Source organism: Trachypithecus francoisi, unplaced genomic scaffold (assembly GCF_009764315.1).
Source record: "Trachypithecus francoisi isolate TF-2019V2 unplaced genomic scaffold, Tfra_2.0 Lachesis_group0, whole genome shotgun sequence".
Lineage (NCBI taxonomy): Eukaryota > Metazoa > Chordata > Mammalia > Primates > Cercopithecidae > Trachypithecus > Trachypithecus francoisi.
In genome coordinates, this window is record NW_022681453.1 from 131,417,429 (window position 1) to 131,442,937 (window position 25,509).

At 51.5% G+C, this 25,509-nt stretch overlaps 1 protein-coding gene across 2 annotated transcripts; it reads left to right on the forward strand.

Annotated features, from left to right (window-relative positions):
- Nucleotides 1–7,530: 7,530 nt before the first annotated feature.
- On the forward strand, nt 7,531–25,509 carry DVL3 (dishevelled segment polarity protein 3). 2 transcript variants are annotated; one of them, XM_033211867.1, is made up of 16 exons: nt 7,531–7,989; nt 15,324–15,393; nt 16,254–16,375; nt 16,479–16,588; nt 16,783–16,918; nt 17,096–17,189; nt 17,405–17,474; nt 18,109–18,248; nt 18,429–18,505; nt 18,588–18,655; nt 18,807–18,956; nt 19,560–19,691; nt 19,877–20,044; nt 21,952–22,167; nt 22,265–22,675; nt 23,509–25,509. In XM_033211867.1, exons 1-16 carry the CDS (start codon nt 7,829–7,831, stop codon nt 23,538–23,540), a joined length of 2,157 nt encoding a protein of 718 aa, XP_033067758.1. In that variant the 5' UTR covers nt 7,531–7,828; the 3' UTR covers nt 23,541–25,509. The 2 variants fall into 2 exon arrangements, with proteins under 2 accessions (XP_033067758.1, XP_033067759.1); XM_033211868.1 differs by lacking the exon at nt 23,509–25,509 and having other exon boundaries at nt 22,265–22,892.

Consider the following 25,509-nt stretch of genomic DNA (forward strand, 5'->3'; position numbering starts at 1 on the left):
GGAGGTGGAGGTTGCAGTGAGCCGAGATCACACCACTGCACTCCAGCCTGGGGGACAAGAGTGAGACTTCATCTCAAAAAAAAAAACAACAAAAAAAATTAGCCAGGTGGCGGGCGCCTATAATCCCAGCTATTCGGGAGGCTGAGGTGGGAGAATCACTTGAACCTGGGAGGCAGAGGTTGCAGTGAGCCGAGATCGGGCCATTGCACCCCAGCCTGGGGGACAAGAGCGAGACTTCATCTCAAAAAAAAAAAAAAAAAATTAACCAGGCATGGTGGCGCTGCACTTGTGTCCAGTTCAAGGCTGTAATCCCAGCTACTCAGGAGACTGAGACAGGAGAATTGCTTGAACCCAGGAGGCAGAGGTTGCAGTGAGCCGACATCGTGCCATTGCACCCCAACCTGGGTGACAAGAGTGAAACTCTGTCTCAAAAAATACATATAATAAAGCCATGTGACCCAGTGATAAGGAAAATAGGAGGTGACAATGAATGAGAGATGCCAACATTTTGGAAGATGAAAAACAGAAGAGTCAACAATGACTTAACAGAGTAGAATGAGTTGGGTTCTACCTGCTGAGAGAGTTAGTGGCAAGAAGTAAGCCAATGTGCCCTTCTGAACCCAGAAAAGGTTCAGCACCTCACAGGAGGGTATGGACAACGCTGAGAACTAGGGGTGGGGTGGAAGGAGATTACTCGATGATCTGTATAAGAAAAAGCCCCGCCAAGTCCCAACTGCATCTGATCCAGCCGAGTGATTACGCCTACTTCTCCCCTGCACAAAATGGGAGATTCCATCTCTGGAGAAATGGTAGGAAAGAAGTTAACAGATAGACTTAAGGTTTCCTAAGCCCAAAGGTCACAAGTTTCCAGACCAATTGTCCATGAGTGCCCAGCATAATGAATGAAAAAGCCCATGAAATTTCAGAATGTCCAGGGGAACTTAAACTATCAGAGCCTCTGTATTCAGCAGCAGGCATAGTGGGGATAGAGGTGAGGTATTAGATTGAAAATGGAGAACTAAGTGAAAATACATGAGCAGTGAGACTCAACATCAGCACACTGACAGAACCTCCGGTATAAAAAGAAACAACTGCAGGGAAAAATGCCTATGCATACTGACATTTTTGGTTTCTTCAACAACAAATAAAGTCAACTTTCCCCCCCACATGATCACCCTACAATGAAGCCTGTTCGTTAATAATAACCCTTGTAAATAGACTGAGCTTCCAATCCACTTTTTGGTATCTCACTGTTAAATGTGAATAGACAGCAAAAGACCATTAAACATCTGAGTAACCTTCCAATATGAAAGACCAAAACAAATAAATAGAAAATTGAAACCAAGGAAACAATGACAAAGTAGGGAGCTTTCTGAAAACTTCATAGGGAAAAAGCTACAATAACTATTCTCAAAACTCAAAGAAAAGATATTGTGTCCATAAAGTACTTTAAAAAGGAAGAATTGGAGAAGAAAGAGTTCTTAGAAATTAAAAATAAGCAAACTAATTCCTTCTCTTGAGAATTGGAGGATTACAGGATCAAATAGGAGGGTAACGTTTCACTGTATTTCCATTCTTACATACTTCTTGAATCTTGAATCATGAATATTTTATCTATCTAAAAAAAAAGAGTAGTAAAGGATCAATCCATAAGGCCCAAAATCATCTACTGGGCTGCAGAAAGAGAATAGGAAAAATCGCTGGACATGGTGGCTCATGCCTGTAATCCCAGCCTTTTGGGAGGCCACAGCAGGTGGATCGCTTGATGCCAGGAATTTGAGACCAGCTGGGCAACATAGCAAGATCCCATCTCGACAAAAAATTTTAAATTATCAGCCAAGGGTGGTGGTGTGCACCTGTAGTCCCAGCTACTCGGGAGGCTGAGGTGGGAGGATCACTTGTGTCCAGTTCAAGGCTGCAGTGAGCTATGATCACACCACTGCACTCCAGCCAGGGTGACAGAGCAAGACCCTGCCACAAAAAAAAAAAAAAAGGCTGGGTGCGATGTGACTCACACCTGTAATCCCAGCACTTTGGGAGGCCGAGGCGGGCAGATAACTTGAGCCCAGGAGTTCAAGACCAGACTGGCCAATGTGGTGAAACCCTGTGTTTATTAAAAATACAAAATTAGGGGCCGGGCGCGGTGGCTCACGCCTGTAATCCCAGCACTTTGGGAGGCCAAGGTGGGAGGATCACAAAGTCAGGAGATCAAGACCATCCTGGCTAACACAGTGAAACCCCATCTCTACTAAAAATACAAAAATTAGCCAGGCATGGCAACGTGTGCCTGTAGTCCCAGTTACTCAGGAGGCTGAAGCAGGAGAATGGCGTGAATCTGGGAGGCGGAGCTTTCAGTGAGCCAAGATCACACCACTGCACTCCAGCCTGGGTGACAGTGCAAGACTCCATCTCAAAAAAAAAAAAAAAAAACAAAATTAGGACTGGGCACGGTGGCTCACACCTGTAATCCCAGCACTTTGGGAGGCTGAGGCAAGCAGATCACTTGAGGTCAGGAGTTCAAGACCATCCTGGCCAACATGGTGGAACCCTGTCTCTACTAAAAATACAAAATGTCAGCTAGGCATGGCAGCGCATGCCTGTAATCCCAGCTACTCAGAAGGCTGAGGCAGGAGAATCACCTGCGCCCAGGAGGCAGAGGTTGCAGTGAGCCGAGATAGCTCCACTGCACTGCAGCCTAGGTGACAGACTCCTCAAAAAAAAAAAAAAAAAAAAAAAAATTAGCCATGTGTGGTAGTATGCACCTATAATCCCAGCTACTCAGGAGGCTGAGGTACGAGAATCACTTGAACCTGGGAAGTGGAGATTGCAGTGAGCTGAGACCATACCACTGCACTCTAGCCTAAGTGACAAAGTGAGACTCTGTCTCAAAAAACAGAACATTTTGATTACCATTTTTCTGTGTTTTTTTGTTTGTTTGTTTGTTTTTTTAGATTGAGTTTTCTTCTGTTGACCAGGCTGGAGTGCAGTGGTAAAGTCTTGGCTCACTGCAACCTCTGCCTCCCGGGTTCAAGTGATTCTCCTGCCTCAGCCTCCCAAGTAGCTGGGATTACAGGCATATATATGCCCCCACACCTGGCTAATTTCTATATTTTTAGTAGAGATGGGGTTTCACCACGTTGGCCAGACTGGTCTAGAACTCCTGACCTCAAGTGATCCGCCCAGCTCAGCTTCCCAAAGTGCTGGGATTACAGGTATGAGCTACACACCCAGCCTTTTTTTTCCCTCCCCCTAGTAGAAACAAGGTCTTGCTATGTTGCCCAGACTGGTCTCAAACACCTGGGCTCAAGCAATCGTCCCACCTCAGCCTCCCAAACTGTTGGGATTACAGGCATGGACCTGTTCTTAATTCAAGAATTGATTGTTGGCTGGGTACAGTGGTTCACACCTACAATCCCAGCACTTCGATAGGATCGCTTGAGCCAAGGAGTTCGAGGCTGCAGTGAGCCATGATTACCCCACTATACTCCAACCTGAGCAACAGAGCAAGGCCCTGTCTCAATAAACACATAAATAAAACAAAGGAGTAAAGTATCCAGGAAACGGGTCCAACACAGAGACAGGTAAAGGGAATTTTGAGGATACAGATGCAGAGAAGTCCCAGGATGATAGTTGTGCACAGGCTGAGATAGCCAGCGGTGCTGACCAGAGCAAAATAATGGAAGGTTCCACCAAGCACTTTGAGAGGCCAAGGCAGGTGATCACCTGAGGTCAGGAGTTCCATATCAGCTTGGCTAACATGGTGAAATCCTGTCTCTACTAAAAATACAAAATTAGCCAGGCATGGTGGCAGGCACCTGTAATCCCAGCTACTTGGGAGGCTGAGGCAGGAGAATCACTTGAACCCGGGAGGCAGAGGTTGCAATGAGCCAGGATCTTGCCATTGCACTCCAGCCTGGGCGACAGTGAGACTCCATCTTAAAAAGAAGAAAAAAAGAATGAAGGCTTCAGGGAAAAATGGAACTGATGGATTATCTAATAGCTTTGAGTGAACAAAGTGTGTATTGAGAAACTATTAGATTACATGGGAAATTAATGATAGGTATAATATATTAAAACAAATGGAAAAATAAGGCAATGATTAAAGTCAGAGGAAACAAAAAAGTTGTAAAGGAAACAATTATAAAACACACATGAGGCTGGGCACGGTGGCTCACACCTGTAATCCCAGCACTTTGGGAGGCAGAGGCGGGTGGATCACGAGGTCAAGAGATTGAGACCATCCTGGTCAACATGGTAAAACCCCGTCTCTACTAAAAATACAAAAATTAGTTGGGCAGGTGTGGTGGCATGTGCCTGTAATCCCAGCTACTCTGAGGCTGAGGCAAAAGAATCACTTGAGCCCGGGAGGTGGAGGTTGCAGTGAGCTGAGATCGCGTCACTACACTCTAGCCTGGTGACCAAGTGAGACTCCATCAATAAAACAAAAACAAAACAAAACAAAATTTTAAAACCCCACATGACTTAGCAGTGAACATTTGCTCATAGTCAAAATAAGGTCAATACTAAGTACTATATTGACTTAGCCAAAAAGTGTGCTTTCACTATTTTAAGAGGGAAGGGTAAGGTAGAAGAGAGATAATCATCAATCAAATTTGAAAATCAGTAAGCAATGTCTAAAATGCATAAATCAAGAACAAGTATTATGAGCTAAAAAAAGTACTGAGAGTGGTAGGGAACTAGGACAAAGAACTGCTGTTTTTTTGTTTTTTTGTTTTTTGTTTTTTCTCACCACTATACCAATGAGGAGGATTGCTGTTTTGTTAAAAAGCTTTTTAAGGGCTGGGCGTGGTGGCTGACGCCTGTAATCCAGCACTCTGGGAGGCCGAGGCAGGTGGATCACGAGATCAGGAGATCGAGACCATCCTGGCTAACACGGTGAAACCCCGTCTCTACTACAAATATAAAAAATTAGCCAGGCATGGTGGCAGGCGCCTGTAGTCCCAGCTACTCGGGAGGCTGAGGCAGGAGAACGGCGTGAATCCGGGAGGCGGAGCTCACAGTGAGCCAAGATCACACCACTGCACACCAGCCTGGGTGACAAAGTGAGACTCCGTCTCCAAGAAAAAAAAAAAAAAAAAGCTGTTTATGCAAACATATTACTTTGATAAAAAATTTAAAGAAGGTGAAGGAAAGGGTATGAAGTGACAATATATATAAGGTGTGTCCAGGGGCTAGCAACTGGATTCATTTCCCTGAAGTCAAAAATGTGGCCAGGATATAAGACAAAAGCCTGTAAACGTAGGTAGAGGTTAGATTATGGGGGGCCTTGAATAGGGATATTTGGGGGCTTTGGGGAATGTGGGAAGGTTTCTGAGCAGAAGACGTATCTGAAAGAGGTTGTCATTCTAGTGCTTATTTGGTACAAAATGGAGTAGAAGGATCCCATACTTAAGACCATGGCATAAAAGGCCCTGTGTGATCTGGCCAGTCTGTTTCCAGCGTCATCTAGAACTGTTCCTTTAGTCACCATGGCCTTCTCATTCCCCAAATGTAACATGTTTATTCCTGCCTTGAGCCTGTATATTTGCTGTGCTCTCTGCCTAGAATGCTGTCACCCCAGATCTTCTCATGGCCGCTTCATCCTCGCTATTTCTAGGTCTTCTCTTCTTTTTTTTTTTTTTTTGAGATGGAGTCTCGCTCTGTCGCCCAAGCTGGAGTGCAGTGGCCGGATCTCAGCTCACTGCAAGCTCCGCCTCCCGGGTTCACGCCATTCTCCTGCCTCAGCCTCCTGAGTAGCTGGGACTACAGGCGCCCGCCACCTCGCCTGGCTAGTTTTTTGTACTTTTTAGTAGAGACGGGGTTTCACCGTGTTAGCCAGGATGGTCTCGATCTCCTGACCTCGTGATCCGCCCACCTCGGCCTCCCAAAGTGCTGGGATTACAGGCTTGAGCCACCGCGCCCAGCCGGTCTTCTCTTCTGTAAGAGGACTTCTCTAACCACCCAGAAACCTCTTTCCCTTGTCACTATCTTTTTTGTTTTGTTTTGGTTGTTTTGTTTTTGTTTTTGTTTGAGGCGGAGCCTCGCTCTGTTGACCAGGCTGGAGTGCAGTGGTGGGATCTCGGCTCACTGCAACCTCCACCTCCCAGGTTCAAGCAATTCTCCTGCCTTAGCCTCCCAAGTAGCTGGCGCGTACCACCATGCCCAGCTAATTTTTGTATTTTTAGTAAAGACGGAGTTTCACCATGTTGGCCAGGATGGTCTCAATCTCTTGACCTCGTTATCCGCCCACCTCAGCCTCTCAAAGTGCTGGGATTACAGGCATGAGCCACTGCGCCCGGCCTAATTTTTGTATTTTTAATAGAGACTGGGTTTCACCATGTTGGCCAGGCTGGTCTCCAACTCCTAACCTCAGGCGATCCACCTGCCTCAGCCTCCCAAAGTGCTGGAATTACAGGAATGAGCCATTGCGCCCGGCTTCCCCTGTCACTATCACATCACTTTGTTTTACCTTCTTCATAGCAGTTGTCATTCTGAAGCTATGTATTTACAAGCCTATGTGCGTCCCTCCAGCTGACAGAAGGTCCTGAGAGCAGCCTTGTCTGTCTTGCTACCACTCTATCTCATGCAATATGCCTTACACATAGTAGGCCCTCAGTATTTATTAAATGAATTAAAAGTTACGGGGTGAGGAGATCTGTGAGGAACCGGCTATACCTAGTTCTGGTTTGAGACTTACTGTTTTAGGCGTGCATGCATCCACTTATTCTTTTTTGTGTCGGGTCGGGGTGGGGGATGGAGTTTCACCCTTGTTGCCCAGGCTGGAGTGCAATGGCACGATCTTGGCTCACCGCAACCTCCGCCGCCCAAGTTCAAGCGATTCTCCTGCCTCAGCCTCCCGAGTAGCTGGGATTACAGGCATGTGCCACCACGCCCGGCTGATTTTTTGTATTTTTAGTAGAGACGGGGTTTCTCCATGTAGGTCAGCCTGGTTCTAACTCTCGATCTCAGGCGATCTGACCGCCTTGGCCTCCCAAAGTGCTGAGATTACCAGCATGAGCCACCGCGCCCGGGGCCCACTTAGTCTTCATTCAATCCACTTATTAAACCACTATCTTGCAACTGGACGCTAAGGTTATAGGGAGGAATCAGAACTTGATGCTGTCCTGCTCTCGAGATCAGTTTAGTCGACTCATTAACAGCAGTTGTGTTCTCAAGAAACCCTGACGGGCCATATTAAGGTCACTCTCCTCCAGGGATCCAGAGTCAGACCCACCCTCTTTCCCCAGGCCATTTCTGGGGACCAAAGCAATCCCTGCATTCCACTCCTCCCGGACTGCAGAGCAGTCACCGATCCCAGTTGGGTCCGGAGTCAGGGCCTTCAGGGGTCCCGGAACGCCGCCATCCCGGTGAATCTCCCCTTCCGTTTCTAGGGACCCGGGACCGGAGCGCCGTGGCCCAGCCAGTGGGCGGGACGTCAGTGGGGCCGGGTGGAAGCTCAGCCATCTGCCGCGAGGCCGGCGTCTCTCCGCTCTCCGCGGCGGCCGGGGGCGGGGCGCGCCGGGGCGGGGCCGCGCCAGGCCGGAGGAGGGGAGCGGGGGACGCAGCCCTGGACCGGGAGGGCTGCGGCCACCGGAAGAGTCGCGGTCTCCAGTCCAGTCAGGAGAGTGAGGAGCGGAAGCGGCGGCCGCGGCAGCGGCGGGCGGCGCTGGGACCCGGGAGCGGCCGGAGAACAAGGGAGCTGACGCCGCCGGCAGCCGCCGAGCTGGGTTGAGCTGCTGGGCCGCGCCGCGCGCCGCCGCCGTCTGGGAGGCTCGGCCCGGCCGCCCGAGCAGGCCGCGCGCGGGCCGTCGGGCCCGAGGCCGGAGCCATGGGCGAGACCAAGATCATCTACCACTTGGACGGGCAGGAGACGCCGTACCTTGTGAAGCTACCCCTGCCCGCCGAGCGCGTCACGTTGGCGGACTTTAAGGGCGTTTTGCAGCGACCCAGCTATAAGTTCTTCTTCAAGTCTATGGACGACGATTTCGGGTGAGGATGGCCCCCTCCCCGCCTCCGGGGGCCCCGGCCGCTCCGGCTTCTAAGGGACGACGCGGTCCATTTCGACTTCCCTCGCCACACCGGCTCCTAGCCCCTCTCTGGCTTGTAGGGGCGACTCGGCCCATTTGGGCCCCTTTGGTTCCAGCCCCTCTGGCAACTCCCGTTCACCTCTGAAGGGGGGACCTTGGCCTCCCTTGTTTAAGGGGACGTCCAACTCCCCACGAGCAGAGTTCCTGCCGGTGCAGTCGCTTTACCTCGTCAGAGACCAGTGGCCCACAGAGACAGACACACACCCCCTCCACCTAGTTTCAGAGCCCGAGTCCCCCATCCTCCTCCTGCCGAAGAGCCAGAGCCACCTTTTTCCGCACAGACTTGCGTTGTGTGACCCTCGTTCTTCGCCCCCTTCATCTTTTCAGCAGCACAGCTCCCAGCCATATTTGGAGTATGCTGCATCTGAGGGCCCTGCTGGGACTTTGAGCTGGGGGAGGGGTGTCGGGGGTGCTCGGGCGCCTGGCCGTGAGCGGGGTCTGCAGATCTGATGTTTATCTAGCTGCCTCCCCTCTCCTTTGTGGGCCGTTGGGGGTGTTGTCACCGGAACAGAGAGCCTGACCCCTCAGTAGGCGTCCTCACTGACCCAGGTGCTGATCTTTCCTGCAATTTGGGTCTTTTTCCTCCAGATGGTGGCCAGTGGGGAGACGTCGGGAAGGGCCTGGGGCCTGGGTGGGAGGGCCAGGAAGAGTTTCTTGGTGTTCTCAGTCTTCCCCTCCCTGGTGGGGTCTTCCCTTCCACCCAGCTGCAGAGATCCGGACAGGCAGAGTTTGGAAGCACTTTCCCTTTAAGAGGGGATGGAATGTTGGAGCCGGAAGGTTCTGAAGCAGCTGGCCTGGGAAGGGGGGGGCCTGGCTGATCCCCTCGAACCCCTCCAACTCCCAGGAGACTGGGGGAGGGGGAGGCGCAGGCGCCCCACGCTTGCCTGCCGCCTCACTAACTGGGCGCTGGGCCTGGAGGCGGTGGGGAAGGCCCCTCCAGGCCTGAAGGCTGCCTCTCCAGCCCTTGCCTGAGGCCTGCACTGCTTTTTGGAGCTGAGGCCCTACAGCCAAGCGGAGTCTTTCTCCTCCCCAGTGTTCAGTTATCTGGCTTCTCTCCCAAGCCCCTAGCCCACCTAGCACTAGGAAGCAAGCACCTTCTGTCTAATGCCTGGCATGTTTTGCTGTCACCGTCTGCCCTGAAACTCAGGGTTGGATGAGCCCGTGAAATCATGTGTGTGAGAGTGCTTTGTACAGTGGGCAGTGCTATGTAGATTCTAACTATTCTTGTTTCTGTTGTTGTTCCTGCCCTGGGGTGGGGTGCTCCTGCTGTGATAATGATTGTCTGCCTTCAGCCCAGAGACAGACACCTCTGATTGGAAGATTCTGAGGAGGGATGGATCTGGAAGGGGTCTGTGTGAGCGGGTGGATGCTTTGGCCTGGCAAGAGAAGAATAGGGTTAGAAGGGATCAAGCTACTGCCCCCACACAAGGAAAAGGGGAAGATCAACCAGACTCCAGTGCCCTGGGGCCACCTCAGATCCAGATGCCTTGACGGACTAGGATAGGCTGTCTCTCCACCCCACCACTTATCTCTAGACCCACTGGGCCTGGCCCCTGCCTCCTAAGCCTGGACAACTCTGGGCTGCTCTCCCAATCCCAAGGCTGCTGTTGAGCCAGGCCTAACTGCAGTTATAAGAGGGCCCCCATTACATCCAGTTACTGTTTACTTAATATTTTTCTTTAAATCCATTGTCAGTCCACTCATTCTTTTTCTGAGCTTGAACCAAGCAATAATATGAAACCATACATCTGACTTTTCTGTTTATATTTCTTTCTAAACTATATTTAACATAAATATTTAATGATTGAACTAAGCAACGATAATCTGTGTGCCACCTGAAGCCATCTTGCAAACATCAGTGGTACTTGAACCAAAATCAGAGTTGGACCATTTTAGCAGGGTTGAAAACAGTATTAAAAATGAAGTGGAGGAGATACATTTTGTTTGTATCCCCAGAAGGATAAATGAGCAGGGGACCTGAGAGGGCTGTCTTGTCACAGAGGACTAATAGCTTAAGAGTATATATATATATATATATATATATTTCATTGATTTAACACACGCCTTTTATGCTTAGTGTGCCAGGGACTAATCCAAATGCTTTTCAAATCTTCACTCATTTAATCTTCAAAACAGCCTTATGAAATAGATAGCATAATAGTATCACTGGTGGAGGCCAGTGACCCTAACTGACAAAAGGGAAGATGGGTCAGAGGAGGAAGGCTGCTATCTCTCCAGTTTCTCCACTCCTGGCTCAGCCTTGGAGGTTCTGGTTGTGAGACCTGAGGACCCCTCAAGTCCCATCTGGTCTCCAAAAGCATTTGTCAAGCTCAGGGTAGGCCCAGCCATCTTTTTAAATTTTTTTTCTTTTCTTTCTTTCTTTCTTTTTCTTTTTTTTCTGAGGATTTTCTCTCTTGTCACCCAGGCTGGTGTACAGTGGTGCAATCTCGGCTCACTGAAACCTTTGCCTCCCAGGTTCAAATGATTCTTCTGCCTCAGCCTCCCAGGTAGCTGGGATTACAGGCATGTGCCACCATGCCTGGCTAATTTTTGTATTTTTAGTAAAGATGGGGTTTTGCCGTGTTGGCCAGGCTGGTCTCGAACTCCTGACCTCAAGCAATCTACCCACCTCAGCCTCCCAAAGTGCTGGGATTACAGGTGTGAGCCACTGCGCACAGCCTGTCATCTTAAGTTATTTGAGAAATGGAGGAAAGATAAACATTTTCAGCATTGAGGGCATGGTGGATGGTTCATGGAAGTAAAGTACCTACTGCTAGTCTGGCCTTGAGCTGTGAGAGGGGGCAGCATGGCAACCAGGTCATTAACTGTGTGGCTCCCTGCTGCATGTCATACATGGTCCTCCCTCTGGGCCTTCCACCTATAGCACTCTTCTTCCCCTGTCTCCTCCAGATTCAAATTCTCCTGCCCTCTGGGTTGAGCTTTTCCATGAGAACTGTCATGGCACTCTTATCTCTTATTTTATCCTTTTTGTTGTTGTTGTTGTTGAGATGGAGCCTGGCTTTGTCACCCAGGCTGCGGTACAGTGGTGTGACCTTGGCTCACTGCAACCTCTGCCTCCCGGGTTCAAACGGTTCTCCTGCTTCAGCCTCACAAATAGCTGGGACTACTAGTGTGTGCCATGACACCCGGCTAATTTTTGTATTTTAAGTAGAGATGGGGTTTTGCTACGTTAGCCAGGCTGGTCACAAACTCTTGACCTCAAGTGATCCGCCCACCTTGGCCTCCCAAAGTGCTGGGATTACAGGCATGAGCCACTGAGCCTGGCTTATTTTATCTTTATATCCTGACACTTGTGTGGCACTGAGCAGATGTCTATCCAGTGAACACATGTGCTGCTCCTATGGTTCCAACCACTTCCTGGATTGCAATATATTTCCGTGAACTGTCCACTGAACCAAGTCTCTCTAAGAACAAGGCAGGCTCTGGGTCTGATGTTTCATGAGATCCCTACAATAGCAAGCTCAGGACCTAAAACCCACTGGGCCCTCAGCCAAAGCATTTTATTTTATTTTATCTTATCTTATTTTATTTTATTTATTTATTTTTTTGAGAGAGAGTCTTGCTCTGTCGCCCAGGCTGGAGTGCAGTGCGCGATCTTGGCTTACTGCAAGCTCCGCCTCCCAGGTTCACTCCATTCTCCTGCCTCAGCCTCCTGAGTAGCTGGGACTACAGGCGCCTGCTACTGCACCCGGCTAATTTTTTGTGTGTGTTTTTAGTAGAGATGGGGCTTCACCATGTTAGCCAGGATGGTCTCGATCTCCTGACTCGTGATCTTCTCACTTTGGCCTCCCAAAGTGCTGGGATTACAGGCCTGAGCCACTGTGCCCAGCCAGCCAAAGCATTTTAATTGGATGAACAATGAATGATAAACAGATTTATTTGCTCTGCCCTTAAAAATGTATATGTAATTAGAAATAGTGTGTGGATCCTGCTAAAGACTGACAATATAACTAGCTTTTATTATATGCCTGAATCATGCCAGGCATTTAAGGATCCCATTTGCCAGGATGAGACAAAGGCTTGGAGAAATTAAGAAACTTCGGTAAGATAAGAGGGCCAATAAGTGGTAGAACTGGAATTTGAGCCCATATTTATTTGACTCCATTTGAGGTGTAAATGTGTGTGTGTGAGTAAGTGCTATGTAACCCCCAGCCATTCAGCTCCATGGTGGGAGAGTGAGGCCTGTCTGAGGTTCCCCAAAGCTGCCGAAGATCAGCTGATTGTTTTGAGTCAGCAGAACCTTGGTGGCCTGTTGATGACCCCCAGAAAGAGAGGAAATGTGTAGTGTGGAGCTGTGTGGTGGGGCCTGCCAGGGGACCGGGGAGGTAGGGACTCAGCAGCAATTTTCCCACCCACAAACAGACCCTTTCCAAAGCAGGCTGTGCCATGTGGTCCACATATTCCCTTTTCCTTTGAGCCCTGTGGGGCTGCCAACTTGTAGTATCCTGTGGCCAGCCTGGCTGGTGGGTCTGAGCTACCTCTCTGTCCCTTCTTTCTAGCCTATGCTTTCTACACTTTCTGCCATGGTGGGCCTGAGTAGGATGATTTGGGCTGCTTTCCGAGGGTCACTGTGGTGTTGGGAATGATGGAGGAGCCAGAGCTGGATGGGAGTTGGGAGGGCAGGCTTGGCCTGTGAACTTGGCTGTGAGTCCAAAAATGTGAGCATCACAAGGAGCCAAGCACATTCCCGGCTCTGGGCAGAAACTGCTCTAAGAACAACGGGGGCTGGGCGCGGTGGCTCACGCCTGTAATCCCAGCACTTGGGGAGGCCAAGGTGAGTGGATCACCTGAGGTCAGGAGTTCAAGACCACCCTGGCCAACATGATGAAACCCTGTCTCTACTAAAAATGCAAAAATCAGTCGGGTATGGTGGCGAGTGCCTGTAATCCCAGCTACTCAGGAGGCTGAGGCAGGAGAATCACTTGAACCTGGGAGGTGGAGGTTGCAGTGGGCTGAGATTATACCACTGGACCCCAGTCTGGGTGACAGAGTGAGACTCCGTCTCAAACAAACAAACAAACAAACAAAAAACAAAGAACTAGTGGAGACTGAACTTCCCAACCTCCTCCTTGCTGTCTTCCCTCTGCTCAGAGCTCCTGGCATGTGTCATCTTACCCCGGTCACATCTTCCCATCTCTATACTCCTGACATATTTGACAGTCTGAGGGTCCTCAAACTTTCCCACTCCCCTTCCCAGCCCCAACTGTAGTTACTGCCTGACTTCTTGCCTTACCACATTCCCCAGGCCACACTACATGCTCCATGACCACATTCCACACCCTTCATGCCTCACATCATTGTCCTCCAGCACCCACTCGCCACACAGACCCACATTACCTCTGTTATTATATAGGAAAGAATGTGAAATACAGTGGAAAGAGTATGGATTTTGGAGTTAGACAAGCCTGGGGTGAAATTCCAGCTCTGACATCTACTAGTCCTGTGACCTTGGACAAGTTACTGAATGTATCTCAGTTTCCTTATTCATGAAATGAAGATCATATTGTCTGCCCACTGAGGCTGATGTGAAGATTATAGGTTCTAACTATAGGAAGATAAGGTGGTGTAATAGGTAAGAATGCAGACGTTAGAGTCAGGCTGACCAGGATTCAAATTCCAGCATGAGTTTAGGATAATTACTGAACCTATTGAGCCTAGTTTCCCCAGTGTACCTGCGTTACAGCATTGTTATAGTAAATGAAATTATATAAGTAAAGTGTTTAGCATAGTGCTTGGCCCATAGTACTCATTTGTGCTCAATAAATGACAGCAAATTTTTTTTTTTTTTTTTTTTTTTTTAGACAGGGTCTTGCTCTGTCACCCAGGCTGGAGTGCAGTGGCGCAATCATAGCTCACGGCAGCCTCGAACTCCTAGGCTGAAGTGATCGTCCCACCTCAGCCTTCCAGGTAGCTGGGACCACAGGCACACACCACCATGCTTGGCTAATTTTTGTATTTGGTTTGTTTTGTAGAGATGGTGCCCCGCTATGTTGACCAGGCAGGTCTCAAAACTCCTGGCCTCAAGCGATCCTCCTGCCTCAGCCTCCCAAAGTACTGAGATTACCAGCGTGAGAAAGAGCAATTGTTACTGTTAATTATCATAATGGCATGTGGAAAATGTTCAGTAAATGCCTTCTTCCTTTCTCTTTTCTTTTTTTTTTTTTGTCTTGAGACGGAGTCTCTGTTGCCCAGGCTGGAGCACAGTGGCGCAATCTCAGCTCACTGCAACCTCCACCTTCCAGGTTCAAGCGATTCACCTGCCTTAGCCTCCTGAGTAGCTGGGATTACAGGTGCACACCACCACGCCCAGCTAATTTTTGTATTTTTAGTAGAGATAGGGTTTTGCCAAGTTGGCCAGGCTGGTCTCAAACTCCTCACTTCAGGGTGATCTGCCCACCTCGGCCTCTCAAAGTGCTGGGATTACCGGCGTGAGCTATCGCACCTGGCCTCCCCTTCTCTTTTCTTTTTTTTCTTTTTTGAGACGGAGTCTTGCTCTGTCGCCCAGGCTGGAGTTCAGTGGCCGGATCTCAGCTCACTGCAAGCTCCGCCTCCCGGGTTTACGCCATTCTCCTGCCTCAGCCTCCCAAGTAGCCTGCCACCTTGCCTAGCTAGTTTTTTGTATTTTTTAGTAGAGACGGGGTTTCACCGTGTTAGCCAGGATGGTCTCGATCTCCTAACTTCGTGATCCTCCTGTCTCGGCCTCCCAAAGTGCTGGGATTACAGGCTTGAGCCACCGCACCCGGCCTCCCCTTCTCTTTTCTAATTTTCTTAAATTCTTTGTCCACACCTCCCACAACAATGTTAGGATTCCCACTTAAGAAAAGAAGGACAGTTATAGTTGTATGCTTTTTTCCAATTAGGGGTCAGAGAAAAAGAGAAAGTCTAGCCCAGGAGAGTCATGTTGGGGATGGGTAGAGCACTCTGGAGATTTTAGGGCGTGGCATAGGGGACAGTGATATGTCAGTTGTCATTTGCAATCACCTGATGACTGAGAGGATGCCCCAGGAAGGCATCTGGCCTAGGCAGGGCTGGTATCTTCCTGGTGGTGCTAAAGAGCTGTCCCTGGGTTTCCCCAACCTTTGCTTTCATTTGAACAGTCTTGTGCTGGTGGTTTGATTCCCAGTTTAGGATGGAGGAGCACCTGAGAGTTGGGATTTGAGGATCCTCCATTTCCATCCTAGAAGGTTCTCTGTGACCATCCCCTTTTCTCTGCAGAGTGGTGAAGGAGGAGATCTCGGATGACAATGCCAAGCTACCATGCTTCAATGGCCGGGTGGTGTCCTGGGTAAGGAGCCCTCAGCCTTCCATCCACCTGCATCTCTGTGCTGGGCTGGACGAGGGAAAGGCATCACTGAGATTGTAGCTGGTGGTTTTAAGCTTCAGTATCTGAATCTTTCTTTAGTTTTCTAAATGAACTGCTTCTCACCCCAGATTCTGTAACCTTGATGAAAAGTGAGAAATTGGTGGGAAAGGGGAAGAGGGAGAGACAGAAACACACAGTGGAGATAGCAACGTTTCCTATGCCTTTCAGACACTTTCCTCAGGTTGCCTTCTGCCACCTGCTCATCTCTGCCTTAGACCACTGAGCCTTGTTCTTTGTCCCCACTCCACTTCACCACCCCATGCCTTCCAGCCACCCCATCAATAGCAGGAAGTGGCAGAGGGGCCACTGTTCATCTCAGCCACCCTTGCATAGCCCTGTCTTTTTTTTTTTTTTTTTTTTTTTTTTTTTTGAGACGGAGTCTTGCTCTGCCGCCCAGGCTGGAGTGCAGTGGCCGGCTCTCAGCTCACTGCAAGCTCCGCCTCCCGGGTTCACGCCATTCTCCTGTCTCAGCCTCCCGAGTAGCTGGGACTACAGGCGCCCGCCTCGTCGCCCGGCTAGTTTTTTGTATTTTTTAGTAGAGACGGGGTTTCACCATATTAGCCAGGATGGTCTCGATCTCCTGACCTCGTGATCCGCCCGTCTCGGCCTCCCAAAGTGCTGGGATTACAGGCTTGAGCCACCGCGCCCGGCCAGCCCTGTCTTTTCTCCCTCAATATTTCCTGCTTCCTTCCTCTTAGGCCTTCATGCCTTGCCGGAAGCCAACAATCCCCTTCTCCTTGGTGCTCCTCTAACATACTACTCACTCAGTTTCTCCCCTTCAGCTGGTGTCAGCTGAGGGCTCACACCCGGACCCAGCCCCTTTCTGTGCTGACAACCCATCGGAGCTGCCACCACCTATGGAGCGCACGGGAGGCATCGGGGACTCCCGACCCCCGTCCTTCCAGTGAGTGTGACCTGAGGGTGGGGAGGGCAGCATCAGCTCATCCCAGGGCTGGGGGAGGGAGCCCCCAGCCTGCCCCCTCCCCCATCAAGTCTCTTCCCTGCAGCCCTCATGCTGGTGGGGGCAGCCAGGAGAACCTGGACAATGACACAGAGACGGACTCCTTGGTGTCTGCCCAGCGAGAGCGGCCACGCCGGAGGGATGGCCCAGAGCATGGTATATCGTCCTGAACACGGACACCGTCTGCACCTCACACCCTCCCCACAGTTTCCACCCAGCTACCCACCTCCTTGCCCTACTTCCTGAGCTCAGGATGTACCTGGCCCCGGTGCAGCCCCTGGCTTACCTCTCTCCCTCCTTCACTCCTGCACTGGGCACTGTGTAAACCCAACTGCTTCCATCCCCTGCAGCAACTCGGCTAAATGGAACTGCGAAGGGGGAGCGGCGGCGAGAACCAGGGGGTTATGATAGCTCATCCACCCTTATGAGCAGCGAGCTGGAGACCACCAGCTTCTTTGACTCAGATGAGGATGACTCCACCAGCAGGTGGGGCTTGAGTTTCATGGGGATGGTGGGGCAGGTGACCCTGGAGGAGCCCTAAACCTGAGGATGCGGGGCCCCTGGGAGGCTTATGGGCTTTGTGTTGGGGACCCAGGCCCTGCAGTGCCTCTCATGGGGGCAGGGCTGGGCCAGCCTGGTGGGGAACGACTGTGGGCCCCACAGGTTCAGCAGCTCCACAGAACAGAGCAGCGCCTCACGCCTGATGAGAAGACACAAACGGCGGCGGCGGAAGCAGAAGGTTTCTCGGATTGAGCGGGTATGGGGTCTGGGAGGCTAGGGAAGGGTGGAGGCAGATTGTGAGCCCTTCCTAGGCAGGGCCAAGGCTTGTTCTTCCTTAGATCCCATCCCCTTAGTGCAGTGTTTAGAACCTTGGGGCAGGGGGCAACACCAAGGACTCACCTTGAGGAGGAGCCAGGTGGGAATGAATTCCTGCCACCCCTGCCTGCTGCTCAGGGCCTCTGTCTATTTCAGTCCTCGTCCTTCAGCAGCATCACGGACTCCACCATGTCACTCAACATCATCACGGTCACTCTCAACATGGGTGAGTCTGAGGAAATAGCACTCTAAAGCACCTGCTATGTGCCAGACACTGGGCAGACTTGAGTTCAGAGAGGCACAGAATATGTTCCCTGCCCTCAGGGAGCTCTCTTTCATAAATATCAGCTGATACATAAACTGATCATTTTAGTGTCTCACCATCAGAGCTATGACAGAGATAAGCACAGAGAGTTGTGGAAGCAGAAAATGGCATCAGGGAAGGCTTCCTGGAGGAAGTAATTTCTGAGTGCCCACTCCTTCACATCTCTCAGCCATTGCATCCTTGCTCTCTGATTTCTGCCCTAGGTACTCTCTTTACGAGGCGGCTGGATATAGTAAAAGGAGCCCAACTTTGGGATTTAAATCTGAGTTTGATTCCTGGCTCTGCCAGTTACTGGCTTAGGAAAGTCATCTTCTAGGTTCACTAAACCTCAGTTGCCTGCTGTGTAAAATGGGACTGAGTCCCTACCTTATAGCCAGCAAGGATTCCACGGAAGCATGTTGAGCATGCTGAATGCAGTGCCTGATTCAGGATCAGTAAATGTCAGTTCAGTTCCTATCCCTTTCTATTTTCTAATGGGCTGGGAATGCGGGTAGGAACCTTGCTCCCCCTTAAGGTCTTAAATTGCTCTCTATAGAAAAATATAACTTCTTGGGCATCTCCATTGTGGGCCAAAGCAATGAGCGTGGTGACGGCGGCATCTACATTGGCTCTATCATGAAGGGTGGGGCCGTGGCTGCTGATGGACGCATCGAGCCAGGAGATATGCTGTTACAGGTATCAGTGCCCATCCTAGGCGTTGGTGTGGATAGAGAGCCGGGAGGTGTCCTACCATCTGCACCCTGCTCATTCAGAGGCCCCTTCTTGGTTGAGGGAAGACTCCCTGACCTACCAACTTGAGTTCCCCTTTCATTCTCCCCAACACAGCTATTTATCCCACTCCTGGTCCTTTCCCAGGTAAACGAGATCAACTTTGAGAACATGAGTAATGACGATGCAGTCCGGGTACTGCGGGAGATTGTGCACAAACCGGGGTATGGATGGAATGGGGCACTGGGCAAGGGGCTTGGTCTGGCCTGTACACATCCTGCCTTCACAGGACACCCTTGTTTTCAGGCCCATCACCCTGACTGTAGCCAAGTGCTGGGACCCAAGTCCACGTGGTTGCTTCACATTGCCCAGGAGTAAGTGGATGGGAGACTCAGTCCTAAAGCTGGTGCTTACATACATGAGCACTGTCTCTCCTTTCTTCTCTCACCCAGAACCCCCACATCTATCCTTTGGGCCCAGTAGTGGGCAGGGTGGGTAGCCCATGACTCCTCATCCTCCCTGCAGGCGAGCCCATCCGGCCCATTGACCCTGCGGCCTGGGTCTCCCACACTGCAGCCATGACCGGCACCTTCCCTGCATACGGCATGAGCCCCTCCCTGAGCACCATCACCTCCACCAGCTCCTCCATCACCAGTTCCATCCCTGACACAGAGCGTGAGTGTCCAACCCTGTATCCTGGGCCCAGCAGACAGGGCCAGGTGGGGGGACTGATGAGGGTCCATGTGGAGACTCTTGCTTGAGCATCAGAGAGGGCCGGAGATGGGGCTCGGCTCATTCTAGCAACCCCACACTGCAACTCCCCCACAGCGGGCACTCCAACCCTCACTAAACAGTGTTTGCTTCTGAACCTATAAGAGCACCCAGGGCGCCTCTGTTTCCTCTTATAAAATGGGACTCACAAAATAAACTACCAGGTTCCTGTGGGTTTAATGAGAGGATCTAAGTGAAGCACCACTGCAATGTGTGGTGTAAAGTAAGCATTCAGTAAACGGCAGCCACTTCGATTATCATCACATGCACATTGCACACTGTGCCAAGCACCTGCATTTATATTATTTAATCCTTTCTTCAAATAGCCTTGTAAAGTAGATATGAAAATCCCCATTTTTTACAGAAGGGGAAACTGAGGGTTCAAGAAATCAGTAATTTTCCCAGCATTGGTCCCATAATTACTAGGTGGTAGAGCTAGAATGCAAACTCTTGTTTACCAAACTCCAAAGCCCCTCTCTGCCTCACCATTCTGCCTCCCACCCCCAGGCCTAGACGACTTCCACTTGTCCATCCACAGTGACATGGCTGCCATCGTAAAAGCCATGGCCTCCCCTGAATCAGGGTTGGAGGTCCGTGACCGCATGTGGCTCAAGATTACCATCCCTAATGCTTTCATCGGTGAGAGAGCCCCATGGTGGGATGCAGGGTGGGTGGGGAGTGATAGGGCAGGGCAGGCGGAGGGCCCAGGAGTTCCCTTGGACCCTTCCTTTGAGCTGGAGCCAGCCCCAGCCTCATAGCTTCTGTGAGGCCAGATGAGTCCAAGTCAGATGGGCCTCCCCATCAACTGGCAGCCTTGCCCCCAGGCTCAGATGTAGTGGACTGGCTGTACCACAATGTGGAAGGCTTCACGGACCGGAGGGAGGCCCGCAAGTATGCCAGCAACCTGCTGAAAGCTGGCTTCATCCGCCATACCGTCAACAAGATCACCTTCTCCGAGCAGTGCTACTACATCTTCGGCGACCTCTGCGGCAGTATGTGCTCCTTCACCTTCTTGCCCTGTCTCCTGGCTGTGAGTGGGGAGGTAGCCAGGGAGGTGGCAGCAGACTCTGGGGTACCCAAATTGGGGGACAGCAGAGCCAGGGGCCCAACTCAAGGCCTGAGAGTTCTGTGGTGGAAGAAGAGTCCAATGTAGCCTCTTGGGCCTGGCATTTTCTAAGTGTCTGCTCTGCCTGGTACCATGCTGACTGTTCCTAAAGCATCATCTTACTGAATCCTCACAACCTCCCAGAGGCCCAGCTCAGGAGGATACTGCCAGAACAGGCCTTTTCCTTCTCACTGGTCAAGGTCTCTGCTAGGGGTGTTGCAGGCTTCAAGGGAAGAACTGGAGGCCCAGGTAGCCCCAAGGAACACATAGTAATTCCCTCAGAACAACAGCCTGGAGGCTCACGTCGCCACCAGCTCTGGGCAACAGCTGACACAGACCACTGCTTTCCTCCACCACCACTCCCCATGCTGGCTGCTGGCCTCTTGACAGGTTGATGGCTTGGCTGCAGGCTCCACAGGCAGCCTCAGAGCCCTGTGTCCTGACTTCTCTCCTGGAAGGTTGGGCTGGCTCTCCTTAGGGCTGGAGGAATGTCTCATCTTAATAGGGTGGGTGGCCTCAAGGGCAGTCGTAGCTCTCTTGGGGCTCTGGGACCTGGTACTGATAGTGTGTGAGCAGAGGGTGTCCCAGGCAGGTATTCAGTTCTGGTGGCCCCTTATACTCTCTTCAAGGTAGTTCCAACAATGGTGGGAGCAGCCTTGCCCTTAAGGAATGTATAATTTCTGTGGGGGCGCCAGGGTCCGTGAGATGAGTTGTTGGAGTGAGACAGAGCTGTGAAGAGGCAGGGCTGGCTGGGAACGGGGTGGAGAGCACTGGGGGAGGCACCTAAGTTGTACTTTCCTTCTGGCCCCTTCCCACCCTACTCACCCTCCCCAGCAGCACCAGGAAAGTGTAATCAGGGCCAAGTACCTTCTATATAGGGAATCTCTGGCAGGCCCTGCACTCATTCTAGGCTTTTAGTGGGTATTTAGTTATAGGTGAGGGGGTGGGTAAAACTTTACCTAAATTTCCCAAACTGCTCCTTGCTCCGAAAGAGTGACCTCATCTGAGAAGGTAAGGAGAAACTAAGCTACTCTTAGCTTCTGTTCTGATTAGTTTAGGCTGAGCTGAAAGTAGTGTTCGCTATTGTGCTTCATGAACTTCAGGTGCGACATACCTGGTGGCTGTCTGGTATTTCAGCCTTCCAAATTCTCCAACGTTGCACCAGCTGAGTGAACCGAAGAGAAAATGGCCACATAAGAGTTTTGCAGGCCGGGCGCAGTGGCTCACGCCTGTAATCCCAGCCCTTTGGGAGGCCGAGGTGGGCAGATCACCTGAGGTTAGGAGTTGGAGACCAGCCTGGCCAACATGGTGAAACCCTGTCTCTACTAAAAATAATAATAAAAAAAAATTAGCCATGTGTGGTGGTGCGACCCTGTCAGGAGGCTGAGGCAGGAGAATCGCTTGAACCCAGGAGGAGGAGGTTGCAGTGAGCTGAAACTGCACCACTGCACTCCAGCCTTGGCCATAGAACGAGACTCCCTCTCAAAGAGTTTTGCCGCTTCTAGCTCACTGAGGCCAGCAGAGAAAGTGCAAAAGCTTGGCAAGGGCCTTCAAGGGATTGGGAGGTACGGCTTTGGCTGAGAGTGATGACTCGGGGTCTTCCTGAGGCGGGTCTCCCCCGAGCTGGCTCTGGTGGTGGCAAAGCGGGTCTGCAGAAGGGGCAGCTCTCTGGTCTGTGCCTCCTCTCATTCTAGCCAGAAACTACCACGGTCTCTGTCATCCAGAGCCCACCTGACCTAGGCTAGGGACCTCTCTCCGGAAAGACCTAGCTCCATCTGGCCCTTCCCTCCACAGACATGGCCAACCTGTCTCTCCACGATCACGATGGCTCCAGTGGCGCCTCTGACCAGGACACACTGGCCCCTTTGCCGCACCCGGGGGCCGCCCCTTGGCCCATGGCTTTCCCGTACCAGTACCCGCCACCCCCGCACCCCTACAACCCGCACCCGGGCTTCCCGGAGCTGGGCTACAGCTACGGCGGGGGCAGCGCCAGCAGTCAGCACAGCGAAGGTAAGGTAGAGGGGCAGTGGAGGAAGTCTATAGGTGGGCCTCAGGCTTCCCCTGCCCACTCAGCGTGCCCCGCGCTGGCCCTGTTTGCCTCCTACAGGCAGTCGGAGCAGTGGCTCCAACCGTAGCGGCAGCGATCGGAGGAAGGAGAAAGACCCGAAGGCCGGGGACTCCAAGTCGGGGGGCAGCGGCAGCGAATCGGACCACACGACACGCAGCAGCCTGCGGGGGCCGCGGGAGCGGGCGCCCAGCGAGCGCTCAGGCCCGGCGGCCAGCGAGCACAGCCACCGCAGCCACCATTCACTTGCCAGCAGCCTTCGCAGCCACCACACACACCCGAGCTACGGTCCTCCTGGAGTGCCCCCTCTCTACGGCCCCCCTATGCTGATGATGCCCCCGCCGCCCGCGGCCATGGGGCCCCCAGGAGCCCCTCCGGGCCGCGACCTGGCCTCAGTGCCCCCGGAACTGACCGCCAGCAGACAGTCCTTCCGCATGGCCATGGGAAACCCCAGTGAGTTCTTTGTGGATGTGATGTGAGCAGGGCCCCTCCCTCACCTCCATTCCGCTCCCACCCCAGCCGGCTGCGTTCCTCTCTCCATCCGTCCGTCTTTTTTACTTTGTCTGGTACCTGAAAGGGAAATAAACGGAACTAAATCCAGGTGCGCTAACTGCTCGCAGGGTGCTGCGAGGGTGGGGTGCACCTACCGATTGGCTCTGCAGCCCCCTAACCTGCCTCTGGCCCCAGTTCCTTTCCTCTGCCCACTAACCGCTGCGCAGGACTTCTCAGGACCATTTTTGTCCCTGGGACCAGACTTGGTGCTGCCCCTTACTCCCCTCTGCAAACCTCCTTTTGGGAGTTGACTCCAGCAATGTCCTTGGTGGCATGCTCACTCCCTCATTCTCTGCTTTCCCCTTTAGCTCCCTTTCACCATTTATTCAGCTACATCATCCCTCTATTAACCCCACCCCATCAGGCACGTGTGCAAACCTCTTGACTACCCCACATTACTGACACCAAAATATATTTGCTTCATCTGCCCCTACTAACTGTCCCCCTGCCTGCTGCCTCAGCCCTGCAACCTAAAGCTGTAGTCGCCTCCAGTAGCCATCCGTGCCATCCCTGCCTGTGCCCAGGATCAGAGGCCCAGAGGGCCCCCTCAGTTGCCTGAGGGGCTAGTGCCTTCCAGGGAGCATCTCTGCTCTACCCCTGTCCTATGCCTGCCCTGCGTGCTGGTTCCTTCAGACCCCTAACCCTACTAACCAGCAGGCTCTTCTCACCTCCAGGCCTGAAACATTTCTTTTCTTTCTTTTTTCCTCCCCCAATTTTCCCTGGGCCTGGAGCAGCCAAGAATTTCGGGCTGTTTGACTTTCTGTGAGCCCCCAGCAAGGGGAGGCCCAACCTCCGAGGAGACCAGGAACCCTGCTTCAGCAGCCCCTCAGGGCTTCCTAAGGATGTCCAACCCCCACACCCACACGTTAACATATTGAGTCACTAGGCTTCTGGGGAGGGCCCAGCTTCACCCATGCATGAGAGACTCTCCTCTTTTCCAGAGAGAATCGGACTGCACCACATGTGGCAGCCTGCAGGGGGGTGGGGTGCGAGTTGGGGGGGTGCCTCTTTAGCTCTTTATCTTTCTCACTCATGCATGCATACACGCACAGAGACACAAGCACAGGTGCCTATGCAAGTTCACTAAAGCCTCAGGGCTGGTCCCTGCCCAAAGGGCTGGACCCTCCCAATCCTCTCCTAGGTTGTGGGGCTGGTCCCCTGACACCCTTCTCCCCATCCTGGTAGCCCTCAAACCTCGCACACATGTCCCCGGCATTTTCTCACCTGGATAAAGCCTGTAAGCTGGGTCTCAGGCTGGGCTCAGCAGAGGACTCGCTCTGCGCTGACAGACGATTCCCACCCACACACACAACCTCCCCCGTTTTCACATTCACCATGACACCCCAGAGCAAGGACACAGGAGCCCACAGGCCAGTTGAGGTTGGGCAAGGAGACTACCAGGACTTCCAGACAGAGTACCAGGTTTTATTTTTCACCTTATTCTCCACTTTAAACAAATCATGACTTTCTCTTTAAGCCTCTGCTATAAATTCTCCTGGCTGTCCTGGGCTTCCATATTTTGGGGGCTGGGGTGTCAAAAGTGAGATGAAGTCCTTAGCTCCAGGTTTTGGGATAAACCAAGGTAGGGACATTTTGGCATTTATTTCAATTAACAGTACTTCCTTGGACGGTTGCAGTGGCTCACGTCTGTAATCCCAGCACTTTGGGAAGCTGAGGCAGGTGGATCACTTGAGGTCAGGAGTTCGAGACCAGCCTGGCCAACATAGCGAAACCCCATCTTGACTAAAAATACGAAAATTAGATGGGTGTTTTGGCACCTGCCTGTAATCTCAGCTACTCAGGAGGCTGAGGCACAAGAATCGTGTGAATCCAGGAAGCAAGTGGAGGTTGCAGTGAATTGAGATCGCACTCCAGCCTGGGTGACAGAGTGAGATTCTGTATCAAAAGCAAACAAACAAAAACAATACTTCCTGGGATTCTGGTGCACAGAGAGCTTTGTTGGAAGTGTAACTCAGTCTTGCCTGCCTTCTGGGAGCTCTAGAATTGTTCCCAACCCAGTCCGTGGCTTCTAGCCACCCACCAGTTTCATGTACTTTTCTCTCTGACTCTGTCTTGTCCAACTCTCTTGAGAATTTCTCCACGATTGCTCGTGCCTGTCAGTATCAGTGCTTCCATCATTCCGTCTTTGATTCACTTCACTTTCCTTTCTGTTTACTCCCAAAATGGAGTCATTCATCCTGATGTCCTCAATTGCTGCTGATATGCTGGTGATTCCCAAATACATAGCTCCAACCTCAACTTCCCCCAGACTTTAGATCTGTATTGGTATTACCTAGTGGACATTTCTATGGACAGTTCATATAGACTCAACTCATCTGCCGAACCAAGTATGTTCCTCCTGAATTCCTATCCTGGTTACCTTCATCACAATCTACATAGGCTCACCAGCTAGAAACATTTATGAGCTTACATTCCTTCTTCCCATATCTTATTCATCAGCATATCATATTCATTTCAATCCAACAATCTGTCTTGAATGTGGCCCTCCCTCTCCCCTCTCTCTTTAATTCATTAGAGCATGGGATTTGGAGTCAGGTGGTTTTGGGTTTGAATTCCAGCTCTACTATTTTTGGTTGTGTGATAGGAGAGTTATTTAACCTCTCTGAGCCTCAGTTCCCTCGTATGTAAAATGATGATAATAATACCTACCTCACAGGGTTGTTGTGAGGATTTAAATTAGATATTGTACGAAAAGTGCCTAGCACAGTGCCTGG